This window comes from Pteropus medius, unplaced genomic scaffold, assembly GCF_902729225.1.
Source record: "Pteropus medius unplaced genomic scaffold, Ma_sr-lr_union100, whole genome shotgun sequence".
NCBI classification, from domain to species: domain Eukaryota; kingdom Metazoa; phylum Chordata; class Mammalia; order Chiroptera; family Pteropodidae; genus Pteropus; species Pteropus medius.
Genome location: NW_024354911.1, coordinates 3,489,361 through 3,505,463, shown reverse-complemented (window position 1 = coordinate 3,505,463; position 16,103 = coordinate 3,489,361). Strand labels below are relative to the sequence as shown.

The window sequence follows — 16,103 nt, the reverse complement described above, 5'->3', positions numbered from 1 at the left end:
GTGAGAAACCCCATTCCTTCCCTGCTGGGAGCAGACAGAGCAGTGAGATTGGCCAGGTGCCACATGGCACAAACAGTAAGGCAGAGCAAAGGAGCACGCATTGAATCTGGAACAGGGGAAGTCATTCACACACAAGGCAATAAATCCAGCATAGGCTGTGAGGGCTCTGACCTCTTGGTAACGAAGTGTTCCAGGCCTAAGGCCTGCTCTTCTGCTGCCGAGGGGTGGAAAGACTGCATGTGTGAGATGGCTCTTCTCAGCAGAGACCAAGGTCACATGGTTGGCGGGTGGCAAGATTAGGATTTTAACCTGGATTTTTCTGGCACCAAAGCCCATGCGCTTTCTCACTACATAAACACTGCACTTCTGAGGAGGAGAGGGTCTCCACAGGCACTTTTCAAGTCGGTCCTCCCAACTTACCACCACATCCCTGTCAGCCAATGGACAGCCAGAGTCCTCAGAGAAAAGATGAGCTGGGAGGTTTGCTGGGTCCCAGGAATTCTCTAATGCAAATTCTAGATCTCTCCAGCCTTGATCCATACTTCCATACCAAGAATAATGTTTTTAAACCTAGGATTCTGTGACCTGAAGAATTCCCATGTACAGAAATTTAAAGCAGAAAACTGGGCTCCCATCAGGAAGGGAGAAACGTATAAAAGAAAAGTAATACAGGGGAAATCTAAAGAATTTGGGCAGTTTTGTAAATCAGTGGACATGGTAGAGACCATTCAGCCTTAGAGAAAATGAGATTGATGTGTGTAAACTCCCTGTAAGCCTTAGGAAAAGGAGAAGAAAAGATCAGAAACCCTTCTTGCTTCAGCAGTGTCCACAATCCTGTATGCATATTAAGCCTCCACATAGTTGCTTATGAGGCTTTTATGATATGACCAAACTGTACTGGCTAATATGGGACAGGGTTATTATCTAAAATTTGCAGAGAAGGAGCCAGAGGTGAAAGGAAGTTCAGTAGATGATCTGTGCCTATCATGTTCATTTTAGAAGCCACATTGGATTTAGCACTCAGATTTTCCAACTCCCCAGCTTCTCAGGGAAAAAATTGCTGTTAATTCTCAGTTGTCAACGTCATTGACGTGGAGGAACAGAGGCATAGATAATCCCAAGCGGTGAGTAATGCCCACGCCATGTCTCTTGCTCTGGACATTTCCTTTGGAAGCTTCTTGCAGACCTTAGAATGCAGGCACCCTGTGCGGGAGGTGGTCCTGTCCTTATTTCACTTCCTCCCTACACAAAGCTAGCCCACCTCCTCCTCTGTGAAGACCCAGGGGCAGCAGATTAAGGGGAAGAGGTTATAATGCTTTCCTGGGTTAGGATGGAGTAGTGGAGGGAGGCAGAGAACACAGTGGGGTTTTGATTTAAAAGGCCTCCTGCAGTGCCACAAACTAGCAGGATAGTCACAGTAAATGAGACGATGAATTGTATCCACTGAAGAGTTCCATATGGATGCTGATTCATTACATTAATAAGAATGTGAAAGCCAGAGGTTGACCATATTCTGATTTCATGGCTGGGAGACCCATGGCTCAGAAGGGGGGAACATCCAAATTTGAGGTCAGAGTTCAAATTCCAACTCCAAGCTCCTGACTCCAGTTTGGTTGGTCTAATTATCATCATCTCCTAACAACTTAGGAGGCTTTAGTGCTAGATGATGGTTTTCACAACTGGGATCTTAGTAGAAATGCAAGTGATGCTTAAGGTGGAGAACTGATGATGCTGGAGCCCAGAGGAGCTAACTCCTCCAGTTCATTCAACAAATATTGAGCACCTACCAAGTGCTAGGTGGCGGGGTTGGCACTGGGAGGGGAGAGTACAAAAGAATCAGATGTTGACCCTGGTCTGAAGGAACTCAGGGTAGGAGGGGAAGCGGGACAGGTATAGAAATCTCTGTAATACATGCAGAGAGGAAAGTGAGATGAGATCTAAGAGAGTTTCATTTATTTTCCATTCAGTTAAATCATTTATTCAGTCACTCAGGTACTCTCTTAAATGCTCTGGATATAAAGATAAATGAAACTGGTCTCTACCTCCTGAAGCTACCATTCAAATACTAAATCCAAGTCACCCAGGGAGCTTTTCAAAATACAGTTCCCCAGGTCTCCAGCCCAGACTCACTAATTCTGAATGTCTGGAAGTTGCACTGAAGAAATCTGAAGCTCCAGTTCTAGGTGTTTTCCAGGTTCGGGCCCTGGTCTTGTGGGGTAAGAAGCAAAGTGAGTCCCAGAGAAAGGAGAGACAGAGATAGAGAGAAGGACTTCCTGGCCCACCTCTGCCAGGAAGCCCTCCCTGACTAGTCTACATGTCCTGATCCCAATCTCTACTGAACATCCTGTATGTACTACAGTTTTTCTAGTGACCGGTAGGTTCAGTCTTCTTGGATCCTGGGTGTGTCTTACCTCTAAAGCTGAGTACTCCCATGTTCCAAGGTCATTGTGATGAGGGTTCCAGGGACCTAGTGACACACAGCTGGCTGGCTCTGATCAAGTGTGGGAAGTCAGGAGAGGCCCAGTTCTGTCAGGAGAGGCCATTTCCCTAAAGGAAGATCACCTTCCCCGCTAATTAAGCATCATTTAGAGCTCCAGGTGAGCTCTGATCGGAGGCTGCTTTGAGGACAACCAGCAGGGCCCATGACCACCCTCTCTCCCGAAAACAGCCTCTCTGCCAGGCTGTCGGCCTCTTTCATCCTGGTATGTATTCCTCATCAGCTCCAAGTCCCTCCCTTCCCAACCTCCGGTTTGTATTAGGCCATTTTCCTCCGCTGGGTGGGAAGGACTGAAACCCAGAGCTGGCCTAGACAGGGGAGTCAGGTATGTTGTGGTCTCACTATCGGCACCAACGACAGAACTGAAAAACATAGGTTCACTTTCACTCTTCTCTCTTAACTAATGTTGCCTTTTCTCCATATACAACATTATAACTAATGATTTTTAGGTTTGCAAGTTCAGTCTTGAAGATGCTTTTTAATTTTCCTTGGTGCTTTTGCCAACAATTTTGGTGTGCTGCCACCAGGTGGCAGTAATGCTTTTGTTAGTCCATAGTTCCAAACCTAGTTAGTAAGATAAATTTTTTCATTAGAAGTCAGCTTCAGTCATAAAAATTTTCCACACAGTATGTTTTTCAAAATTATAATAACTAATTATAATGACCTTAACCAGTCTCAGGTCTCATTAATCATAGCGATTAAGAGAGTGATGCATAAAAAAGCAGAAATCCAAAATTGGTACCTCTCTCCCTGAATTTTAAATGTTATTGCTTTATTGCAGATTACCACCAGGCCTTGTTTTGAATTTATATCTTCCTTCATGTCTCTGAACTTAGAGAAAGATAATAATAAACCAACTAACTGTCATATAGCATTTTTTATGTACAATGACTGTCATAAATGTTTTATTTACAGTCGCTTATTATCATAACCTTGTGAGATGGATGATGCTATTGCCATCATTTTATAAGTGAGAAAGTTGAGGCACAGAGGCTAAGTAACTTGCCTACAGTCACAAAGCTATTAAGTGGCAGAACTGGTATTTAGACCCAGACAGGTGGGCTGCAGAGTCCATCTTCTAAACCAGTAATTCTCAAAGTGTAGCGCCCAAACCTGTGGCATCAATATCAATTGGGAGCTTTAAGAAATGCAGATTCTTGGGCCCCAGATCTTCTGAACCAGAACCTCTGGGGATAGGGCCCAGTGATCTGTGTTTAACAAACCCTCTAGGTGATTCTGATGTGCCCTTGACTTTGAGAACCACTGCAGTAAACCACTCTTTTAATCACCAAGCATACTGATAGTACACCGTTCACACCTGGGTTGTTGGTAGTCACCCGGGGAATGATCAAGTGCACTTAAGGCCCCCTTCCCAATTTTAATATCCCTCTTTTCCTTGGGCCTTTCCCCTCTCCCCGGTTGAGAATCACCGACACAGTGAGCCACTATTACCGTTGGGAGTATACCTTTTCCCTCAGGTGAACTGGAGCGCAAAACAGGTTGCGAACCTTAAGTGGAGTCAATGAACAGTCCCAGGCTTTATTTGGCGCTACGCTAGTGGAGAGCTTTAACCTGCTTAGGCACACATTGAAGGTGGGAGATTTCCACAACTGCTCTACCTGGCCATTCTCTTCCCAAGAGACTAGGAAAGCAGGTATTGCACTGCTGAAGGGGTATCCAGCACCTCATGGACTACATAGTTCCCCCTCCCCAGGTACCAAGTCACTGTCCCAGATGGTTGTGCAGAGTGTTAATAAGTTGGTGGAACAAGGAATGAGCGAACGTGGGAGAATGAGGATAGGTTTGAAAGGCTGTTGAGTGGACAATCTCCATCACTTTGAACGACCCCGGATGCAGGCCCTGTGATTTCTGGCCCAGACAGATACTGTGGATGTACTGGGAGAAGAGAGGGCAGGGGCTTTCATGTGGAAATTTTCACCTTTAGCCCTCTGCATGTCAACAAACTTCTTGTGCTTGTGCTTGGCTTGCTAGCCACAATGTTCTTAGATGTTCTCGTTGGGTGGCTTATAGTTTGCTTAGGTTTGGGGAGATACAAGGAATTAGAGGGCAGAGAAAAATAGAGTTTCATAAAAAGAGAAGGCAGTGACTTTTTGCAAATGAATTCAGCCATGGCAAAGTAGGCAGATGACCCTTTTTTTGCAGGTAGAAGTTTAGTAATGCAAATTCTTGGAGCACTCAGCATATGACTTCTTCTGATGTTTTTAATTATCTCTCCTTATTGTTTTGATGCCATATCTTTTATTGAGGTGTGTTGTGCTATTACTTTGATTACTTTGCCACTCTTTCATTATGTTTGTCCCTTTTTTCATATATTTGTTCATCTTTATTTTTAATCTTTCAATGACATTTAATTTTAAGGTATATCTTTTGCTAACAGCCTGTGTAGATGTATATTTTTTATTTAAACTGAAAATCCTTGCCTTTTACCCTTCCTGGTGGCATGGCATTGGAGTTCAGCACCCTGACTCCTGCACCAAACAGGTCTGGGTTCACATCTCAGCTCTGATACTTGCTGTGTGACTTTGGATTGCTAATTAATGCTCTTACAGCCTCCATTCCCTGATCTGTAAAACAGTGTAATAACTACACCTACCTCATAGATGGTTGTGAAGATTAAAGGAGTTTATATATATAGTGTTTAGAACAGTGCCTAGTACACTGTTGATGCTTTTAAGTGTTTACAACTAATAAGAGAATTTAATGTGTTTGTTTTCATAATTAATTTATTTGGGTTGCTATCATTTTTATGCTTTATGTTTTTGTTAATTCCTTGTTATTTTTTGTATTATTTACTTGTATTTTGTAAAGTGATTTAGAAGGAAAATGTCCGGTTTCCATAAATCTCTGATTTTTAAAGTAAAAAATAAAACAATTTCCTCTGACTCCATCTTCAAATCTAATAAAGAAATCAAATTTGCAGTTAAAAATCATCTTCCTACAAAGAAAACTCCAGGCCTACATGGCTTCACTGGTGAGTTGTACCAACATTAAAGAACAAAATATTAGCAATTCTACAAAAACTCTTGAAAAAATTGAAAAAAATGAATACATTCCTACTCATTTTATGAGATCAACATTACCCGAATACTAAAATCAAAGATATTACAAGACAAGAAAATTATAGACCAATATCTCTTATGAACATGGATGCAAAAATCCTAAATGAAATTTTAACAAAAGATATCCTGAAAAGGATAATATATCATTACCAAATGGAGTTTATCCCAGAAATGCAAAGCTGATATAACATTCAAAATCATTTGATATAATTTACCATATTAACAAACTAAAAAAAGAAAAACCATAGAAGCAGGACATCATTTGAAAAATTACAACATGGATGGACCTATAATCATGCTAAGCAAAATAAGCCAGACGGAAAAAGTTGAAAATCACGATATCACTTACATGTGGAATATAAACCTAAAAGCAACAAATGGACAGGACAAAGAAACAGAGACTCATGGACATGGACAATAAACTAGTGGTTACCTGAGGGAAGGGGGGATGGGGAAGGGGGGAGATAGATGGGAGGAAAAAAATTAAATCATTTCTTCAATTAAAAAAAATAAATAATTTTTTAAAAAAGAAAAAGAAAAAAATTAAATATTTATTCCTGGTAAAATCTCAGCAAACTAGGAATAGAAGGGAACTTCCTCTACCTGATAAAAGGCAGCTACAAAAAGCCTACAGTTAACATCATACTTAATCATGAAAGCACAAATGCTTTTCCTCTAAGACTGGGAACAAAACAAAAATGTCTGCTCTTACCACTTTTATTCAACATTGCATTTGAGATTCTAGCCAATGAAGAAAACAAGAAAAGGAAATAAAAGGCTTCTAAGCTGGAAATGAAGAAGTTAAACGGCCTTTATTCACAGACAACGTGATATCTATGTCGGGGCTGGCAAACTTTGTCTGTTAAGGTCAAGATAGCATTTTAGTCTTTGTGTGTTGCAGCTACTTAACTCTGCCATTGTAGCATGAAAGCAGTCATAGACAATACATGAATGAATGGGCATGGCTGTGTACCAATAAAACTTTATCTGAAAAATAAAGGTTGGAGACAGATTTGGCACATGGGTGATATAGTTTCTGATCCTTGGTCTATATAACAAGTCTCATGGATCCACCCTAAAAGCTATAAGTGAGATTAGCAAGGTTTCAGGATACAAGATCAATGTATAAAAATCATCGTATTTCTATATACTAACAATGAACAAATGGAAGTTGAATTTTAAAAACAACACTTTCACAGTAGCATGCAAAAAAGAGAAATATTTAAGGATAAATCTAACAAAATATATGAATAACCTATACACTGAAAACTACAAAACATTACTGAGAGAAGAAATTAAAGAAGACCTAAATAAATGAGAAATATACCATGTTCATGGGTCAGAAGACTCAATAGTGTAATCAGTGCTCCCCAAATTGATCTAAGGATTCAATAAATTCCCATCGAAATCAGTAGTATTTATTACAGAAATTTACCAACTGACTATATGGATATGCATTCCTAAATTTCATGCATTTCCTTTTATAATTAGGGATCCAGGGACACAGCCCAGCTTTGCCTATTGCCTTCTCTGTCTAGTCCTGCCACAGTGCCTACTGAGTTGCAGTCTCTGACTGAGTGTAGGTTATGAGAACATGACAGCTGTCAGAAGGGCAGAAGCCTGGCTCTGACTGGCTCAGATGACAGTGTCTGTGCAGTTGGGCCATGGGATCAGGGCAGATCTTGCTTCCCAAGTTTAAGCCAACACTGAGATTATTTGTACCTTCTTGGGTCCACATGTCCTATTTTGGTTCAGAAGATAATGTATGAGTGATTAAAGTATGCTGCTCAATTCATCCCTATCAAACATAGACTTAGTGGAAATTATCCCAAATTTGGGCCTGTGGGCTCTGATTTTTAATTCCCAGTGCTGTTTTTCCATCTAATACCTTGCTGCTCATGTGGTCAATGAAGCAGTAGTCAGCAATCTCCTGAGAGCTTGTTAGAAATTCATCATTTTGGGCCCCACCCCAGACCTTCTGAGTCATAATCTGCATTTTAAGACTCTCAGGTGACACGTATGCAAATTTAAATTTGAGTCACACATGTGCACATTCAGGTGTATATTAATGGCAGATCATTTCAATAAGAACTCTAACTCCTAGTTATTGTTTTATGAACATTTTTAATTACTTTGCATGCAGTGCTCTCACTTCCCCCCAGACACACACACACACTCACACTCACACACACACACTCACACTCACACTCACACACACTCACACTCACACTCACACCTTATGTAAACCAGAAACTATTCCTTTTGATAAATTGTTTTACTCTTCCAGGAAAGGTAAAATGGAGCTCATGAATATGTTTAATTAGTACTTATTTATTTATTTATTTTTATTATCGAAGTAGTGTACATCATTACAGAGAAATTTAGAACTATAAGAAAAAGTGAAGACTTACTTATAATCCTATCATTCCAAAGTAATCACTATTGTTTTTAGGTGGAGGTTTTTTTGGTACTTTTTAATGTTCTTTCTTACAGAATTTTTATAGTGGTTAACTCACTATATTTTAGAGTATATAAGGTATAGTTTTTATAATATATAACACATACATGGAGTATAGATACTGAATGTATAGTTTTGTATTCTGCTTTTTTTCTGTTAACATTTGGTTTTTTCCAGACTATTATTCACTTTTTATAAGCATCATTTTATATGCCTCATAATATTCCATTGAGTATATAAACCATGGTTTACTTAACTATTCCCTTATTGCATAACATTTAGAGCACTTGCACTTTTTACTTTGGTAAGCAGTGTGCAATGAAAATTATTGTGCGTACAACATTTTTCTATATATTTTCAGTAATTTCCTCAGGATAAATTTCCAGACGTAAGTCAGAGACTGTGAACTTAGATTCACATTGCAAAATCCAGAGCATTTCATTTAAAAATCACACTTAAAAGAAAGGCCAAAGCCCCCTCACGGAGGGCTTAAGTGATTGTCCTTGCCAGGTAAAGAGAAAGCCATCCATTGACAAGACAGAATGGGATGGCTTCTTCGACGAGAACGGTCAGTTGGCCAAGTCACGAGACTTCATTTGTGTTAACATTCTGGAAAGGGTATGGTCCCCAAGCTATCTTGGCCTTGTCCTGGAACTGGGGGGCATGAGTGGACAAGGGGGCAGGCATGGTGTTAGGAGGGCCCTTGTGGCAGGCATCTGGAGAGCCCATGACCCCTCACATCCCCCTCCTACCCCAGGGTCTGCACCCCTCTGTGAGGACAGAAGCCTGGAAGTTCCTCACAGGCTACTACTCATGGCAAAGTTCCCAGGATGAGCGGCTCACAATGAACAGCACAAGGAGGTAGAACATTTCAGATCTTATCAAGGGAAGGGTGGGTGGTTGTACAGGAGGAAAGGGGTGCTCACCCCAGCCTGGCAGTTTCAGTCTTCTTTCAAACAGGCTTCTCATTCTGAGTGACAAAATCCCTGTGGCGCTCCTGATCCAGGCCCCACACACAGGAGGGTCCTTCACTGCCCCGCCCACTTCTATTTACCAGCCCACAGTCTGCCGTCATGGGCTTGGCCCCAGCAACTGCTCTTAGCTCCCAGTCCCATCCCACCCTTCCCTAGGGCCTGGGCAGCCTACTCGAGGTGGGGAAGATTGACACACATCGGCCAGCTGGAGAATAATCCAGGGCAGTAGGGGATCTGAGGGCCAGCTGGGGATTCCTGAGAGTTGGACAAGAGCCCACCTGTGTTAGTTTCCTGAGACCGCTGCAACAAAGCACCACAACCAAGTACCACAGCAGAAATGCATTCTCTCATTTCTGGAGGTCAGAAGCCCAGAGCAAAGTGCTGGCAGGGCCGCTCTTCCACCAAAGGCCCTATGGGAGAAAACTTCCTTGCCTCTTAGAGGTTCTGGTGGCTCCAGGAGTTCCTTAGCTCATGACTGCATCACTGCGAGCTCTGCCTCCATGGTCGCGTGGCCTTCTCTTCTCGCCGTGTCTCTCCTCTATGTGACTCTTATAAGGATTTAGGGCCCACCTGAATAATCCAGAATGATCTCTTCTTGAGACCCATAGCTTAATTACATCTGATGATCCTTTTTCCAAATAAGGTAATGGTCTCGGGCTCCAGGACTTAGGGCATGCACATATCTTTCTGGGGTCATCGTTTGGCCTACTACACCACCTAAGTTCTTTCTAATGATGTGTACAGAACACCACCTCATCCCATCCTTCTAATTCTGAAGCGTAAGTGCTAGTATTATCCCACTCTACAGATGAGGAAACTGAGGCTTAGAGAGGGAAAGTGAGGTTGCCAAGGCTTGACCCTCGTTGCAGGCAACCAGTTATTAAGTTGTGGAGCCAGGATTCAGGAGTGGTGGTCGCATTGCAGAACCATGAGGTTAAACCTGCCTCCATCTGCATTCCAGGCACACAGTAGAGGATGGTTAAGGCTGGCACGGGTAGAGGGGAGGGGACTGTCCCAGGCAGCAGGCACTGTCTAGGATCTACCGACTTGCCAGGAGGGAAGGCTGCCTCATTCAGCCTCAATCCTGTTCTCACAGGAAGAACTATGAGTCCTTATGCCAGATGTACGAAAAGATTCAGCCCCTTCTGGAAAACCTGCACCGGAACTTCCTCGAGACTCGGAATAACATCAGTGAGAACATCAGTAGGGTGGGCAGGGCTGCTCAGAGGGGAATACTGGAAGCCGTCCCTGTCCCTTCCTCAGTCCTGTCCAGGGTGGGCGGTTTCCTGGTTCCCGAGAGCTGCCTTGACCTGTGACTGGAATTTTGCCAGCTAAACCTTGGTTAGTCCATCCATCCATTCCTGCTTGGTAACCCCAAATTCCTAGCACTGTGTTTCCATGGGTACATGCCGTTCCTGCAGGTTTATCTTCCTCTCTTTCCTCCCAGCTGGATTTGAATTGGATGGAGGGGGGTTCATTCCTGGCAGAGGGTACAGCTTAGTCAAAGGTTTGGAACTGGGGAAAAAACCCAAGCAGCTCAGGATGTGGTGAGGGCTAGAGCTTGGTCGGCTGATGTTCTTTTCACAGCCTCCTCCCTAGAATGTCCTGGGTTGGTTGAGGGGAATAAACTTACCCATGGACCCTGGGTGCTGGAGGGTCCACTCACCTGTCTTTTGCTCCCAACCTAGCATGCGACATCCAGAAACTCTATGATAAAGACCCCCTAGGCAATGTCCTTATCGACAAGAAGAAGCTGGAAAAGATCCTGCTCCTGAGTTACGTCTGCAACACCCAGGCAGGTGTGCTATGGTGCTGAGCTTCCTCTCAGCCCCCTCTCCTCAATTCCTTTCTGGAATTCCTTCTCTGCCCAAGCCCAGGCTCTGCTCCTCCCACCCAGGCCCTCCTCACTGATCCCCTCCACCCCAGAGTACCAGCAGGGCTTCCACCATATGGTGATGCTCTTCCAATTGATGGTGGAACACGACCACGAGATCTTCTGGCTTTTCCAGTTTTTCCTGCAGAAAACGGTGAGGACTGGGCCTGAGCTCAGGGACCACTCCCCACACCATCCCGCCAATTCTCCAAACAACCCCTTGAGGTTAGGCAAGCCTTGGCAGCCCCAGCCACTTCCTCTAGCTCTAAAACAGCCCTTTGGGTCCCAGAGAAGTCTGAGAGGGCAACGTCAACCCCAGTGGGGTGTGTTCTAGGGTGGGGCGGGGGCAAGCATTGGAGTTGAGGAGGACGCTGGAGTGATGCTCTTGGTCCAGCTCTCACCAAACATTGAAAGAGACTCAGTGATGACACCCTCTTCTGGCATTCTTTTCTCCAAACACACTCTGCTCCCACAAATCCTCCATGGCTTCCCACAGCCTTCAGAATAAAATTCAATAACCTCAGCTAGGCATTCAAGCCCTCCACTGTCGGTCTGCTGTCTCACTGCTCCCTTCACATGACCTGCACTCTAGAATACCAGGGGACACATTGTTCCCCAGATATACACTGCACTGTCCAGGTTGAGGGCTTTTGAAGTTGCTGCTCCATGGAACACCCTCCCTGAAAAGTCTTTCCTTATGACCTGTGAGAGGCTGCCTAGAACCCATCCTCAACTCTTTCTCCATCCCTGTGACAATGTGCTCACTGCTCTTTCCTTGTCCTGACTGAATCTGACCCACAATGTGTGTATAGAAGAATAACTGGGCTCACTGCATTATGAGCCACACCACACTCTGAAACATCTCTCTCTCTCACACACACACACACACACACACCACACACACATACAGATGGACACACTTGCACACACTGATCACAGACACAGACATGATGTGTGCACATGCACACACATATACAAACTCATACAGAGACATGGTCCTGGCTTGGAGCCAGGCACACAGAGGGTCTCCGGAATTGGGGAGTTGGTGAAGTAGGGCTGGGTTTTTCTGGTGCCCTCAAGCCCAGAAGACTCAGTTTCCCTTCTTCTCGTCTTTCACAGGAGCACAGCTGTGTCATCAACATTGGGGTGAGCAAGAACCTCAACATGCTTAATGACCTGATTAACTTCATGGACCCTGTGTTTGCTGAGCACCTAAGTGAGTTGGCCCTCTCCTGCCACTGTATACCTCCCCCAAGGGCAGCATCGATGGCGGCCAGGACCCAGCCCCCCAAGGCAGTGGTGCCCAATCATGGGGGAGAGAGGGGGATCATTTGATCTTCTCTCCAGGCCCTAGGAAGAGAGTTCATCTCGATGGGGTTGGAGTCTGGACAGTTGAAATTCCACCCCAAACAGTCTCCAAGGACAGTTGGAAAAGTGATAGCCAGGTGTTTTGTATTTCCCAAATGTGTGAGTGCTCTGTTGTTTGGTCTGTCTGTTTTTGCTCTGTTCTCTATGTCATGCCCTGTTTTCTCTGACCATGGCCTCTGGGCTGGCATCCCGTTTTTCTCCCCACAGGAGGAAAGGGTGCTGGGACTGTGCAGTCCCTCTTTCCCTGGTTCTGCTTCTGCTTCCAGCGTGCCTTCAAGTCATTCGAGGATGTCTGGCGGCTCTGGGAGGTACAGTGCTCTGCTGGGGACAGAAGGGATAAGTCCCAACCCTCGTGCAGTCAGCACAAGAGATTTTTGCTGGCTTCCCCTTTATTGCTGGCTTTGGATGGAGTCCAGCAGCTTGGGGTTTATTGGGCCAATGATCCTGCTCCTGCCTTATTGGTGGAGGCTAGAGCATCAGTTTATCCATCTGTTCATGCAGTCCCACTAGCTGTACTTTCTCAGGGCATTTAAGGCAGAGGAGGGGCCTTGTGGCCTTTGCCATGGACACTTAGCCAGTAGTTCAGCTTTCCTGCCCCCTGCCCAAGTGACTTCACTCTGCTCCTTTTTCCTCAACTTCCCTTTCCTTGGCCTTCCCCACTACCTGGGTGCTGGCTCTCTGCTGGGCTCTCACTCCTGGAGACAGGTGGCACCCGCAGTCCTTTGATCCCAGTTCCCAGAGCCATCAGAAGATGAACCTCCCCAAAATACACCCACCACCCATCACTGCCCTGTCTAGTGGCTTCCACTGCCAGCAGGACCTAGCCCAACATTCAGTCAGCATTTAGGGCCCTACAAGTCAACTCTCACCTGCCTCACCCCTTCTTCCTCACCTGCTGCTCTCCATGCCCCAGTCCATGACCACCCTACCAGTCCTTTGGTGACACCACTGGATTGTTGACTTCCCATCAACCATCGCTTTGCCAAAGCTCCACTCAGACATTCAGATAGTTACCCAATTGTTTTCTCGCTCTTCCCCTTCTTCCTTCTCTTTTCTCTCTCTCCTCTCCTCCCTCTCCCCACTCTCTCTTCATCCTCCCTCCCTCTAAGGAATTCCCTGTAGGCTTTTTCTCCGATTCCCCTGTAGCCAGCACAATGCCTAAAGTGCCAGAGTGAATGAATAAGTAAATGAATGAATAAATGAGCAAGTTAGCAGCGAGGCCCAGGAATGGCTGAACCCAGGCATGTGGTTGGTGGGGGGACCTCATCATCCTATGGGCGTGTGCAGTCTCAGGACACAGAACACAGGCTGAGACTTGCCCGCCCCTGCAGGTTCTGCTGACAGGGAAGCCCTGCAGAAACTTCCAGGTGCTGGTGGCCTACAGCCTGCTGCAGATGGTGCGTGAGCAGGTCTTGAAGGAGAGCATGGTCGGCGATGACATCCTCCAGGTAAGAGCACCTTCTAGCCAAGCCCAGCTCCACAGCTCCTGAGTGCCCCAGCACCCCATGCCATCCCAGCTGAAGGCCCCAGGCTTGTGGGGTACTGGGCTTTGGTGCCCCCTTTGCCCCTGGGCAGAACATATGGTATCTGATATGTCCTGAGCACTGCACTGCATGCTGTATAGACTTGCTTGTTTAAGCTTCACGACAAGCCTGATTCAGAGGGGGGACTACCATCACCATCCTCACCCCTATTCAGCATATAAGGAAACTGAGGCCTTGAATGGTTCTTAACCACTAGGCTTGACTGCCTCACACTTCACCCTTCTGTCCTAAGGTCCTTCTATGGCAAAAGACCTAGAGTTTTCCAACATTTCTAAAAAGCAGCCAAAGTCCTTGTTCAAAAAAATCTTAGGTGGCACCTCAATTATAAAACAAGTCCTCCTTAGAAGCTCCTGAGACCCGCGATGGAAACCCAGGACTCTCTAGAGCTCAGTATAAAACCAACATTTACCATCTCCCAGAATGTAAAATTCCAGGGGGAATATTTGCGGTACTGTGCTAGGCTGGTTGGGGAAAAACTAGGTGGCCCCAGCGACTGCCGTGAGCAGTGGCTTTGTTCCCTCAGCCTGTGTCTGGGGAGACCCGCTTCCTCTGCCTTCTCCCTACATAGGCCTGCAACAAGCTGATTGACCTTGATGCCGATGAGCTGATCTCTGCTGCCTGCTTGGTGTATGCAGAGCTGATCCAGAAGGATGTAAGTTGCCTCGATTATTTTTTCTCCTCCTCTTCCTTATCCAATAAGCCTTCCCTGATCTCCTCATCCCAACCCATAGCTGGCATATTCAGCTTCAGAGACAGTTTGTGCCACATTCTCTGCAACCAACCCATAGAGATAACTCCTCATTTCCATGTGTAAATCCTGCCTCCTGGAGCAGACTGCTTTCCAAAGACACAGCCCCCATCCTTTGTTCCCTGTGTCCATCCCAGTATATCTGGGGGCTCAGGAGGATTAACTGAGGAATAAGAGCAACAGAACAATGTCCGTCCCCCTCAACTTGCTGGACACTCCTCTGCCCAGGTTCCTCAGCCGTTAAAAGATTTCTTCCTCTGAAGACACTCACAATGGACAGATGACCTCAGTGGACAAGACGAAGGTGGTGCTTCAGCCATGAGGTCAGGATCAAGTCCACTGGGGCACTAGGGTGAGGGCGTAGGTAATACAGCTGCAATACAGAAAGCCTTCTGGAGTCATGGTTTGTGGTGGGCAGTGTGTCTCCCAAGGGGCCTCGAGGGCAGAGACAGAATCGTGCAATAAGAAGAGAGCTCTGGTGGGTGAGAAGAGAGACCATGAAGGCTGAAGAGAGGGTACACGCTGGGGAGGGATCATGCAGGTCCAGGACTCTCCCATGGCTGAGAATTTTCCAAGGTAGCAGTGGTTCTGCACTGGGAAGCAAATGGTTAAGTGTATGACCAACTCTGGGAGCCTTCCTGCCTCCTGTGGGAGAGAGTCGAACATTTGTAATAGGCTTGCTCAATCCCCTGGACTCAGTCCTGAGAGGATGTTCTGACCTCAGGGCTTTGCTTCCCCATTCCTCCCCTTACTCTCAATACACCAACCATACATTAAGTTGTTTCTCTAGAGCTTCCCCAGCAGTCTGTGGAAGGACACAGCGCAAATCTCTGGCTAGCAGGCAATTCCTATCCTGGTTTCAAAGCCTCCCTCACAATTTTACCTTCATTTCTCAGCCTGCAAATGTCTTCTCAAACTAAATTATCTTTTTCAGCCTTACTCAGTCTCTCCAGAGAATGCCAACTTTTCCCTGGTCTGGGCATTTTAGTCTCTCCCTGCGGCAGAGGCTCAGGCCACCCCCTCTCCCCAGGCTAGGCCACAGACCCAAGTCCCCTGCCCAGCCTGACCATGCTCTGAGGGGTACTTGAGGACAGACAAGAAGATCAGCCAGGAGGGGCTGGGGCTGGAGGGTGCCCCCATAGGTGCTTGACAAGTGTGTACATCTGTGTACACATACACACAGAGCTCTGCCCAGTGGCTACAATTTTTCAGAGGGGGCTGATGCATGAGCAGGAAGGAGCCACTGGTTTTTCTGTGGACCCTGACCCTGGGGGGGTGGGGCGAGGTATGACCATCCTTCTCGGTCTTTAGTCATCTGCTCTGCCCTTCTGCTCCCATCCTGTCACTCTCAGTGACCATCACTAGAAAGGCACTATGTCACCAATTATGTCTGGTCTCCTTCCCCCCAGGTGGCAATCTCCCATCCATGGCTGGCTCTGAGTCTCTTAGGTGCAGATGCTGATCCCTGCTATAGCGGGGTGTTGCTAAAGAGTGGGGCCTATTACCCTCACCAGGGTCTTTTCTGCCTGGCTAAAGAGCTGGTATTAGCTGGGCAGAAAGG

At 45.9% G+C, this 16,103-nt stretch overlaps 1 protein-coding gene across 1 annotated transcript; it reads left to right on the top strand.

Annotated features, from left to right (window-relative positions):
- The first annotated feature begins 2,642 nt into the window (after window positions 1-2,642).
- Window positions 2,643-14,803, top strand: TBC1D21 (TBC1 domain family member 21). The gene is made up of 10 exons (XM_039856490.1): window positions 2,643-2,702; window positions 8,793-8,896; window positions 10,106-10,200; window positions 10,698-10,808; window positions 10,936-11,036; window positions 12,002-12,098; window positions 12,458-12,558; window positions 13,582-13,698; window positions 14,363-14,446; window positions 14,771-14,803. The coding sequence occupies exons 1-10, from the start codon at window positions 2,643-2,645 to the stop codon at window positions 14,801-14,803; spliced, it is 903 nt and encodes a 300-aa protein (XP_039712424.1).
- Window positions 14,804-16,103: the final 1,300 nt, after the last annotated feature.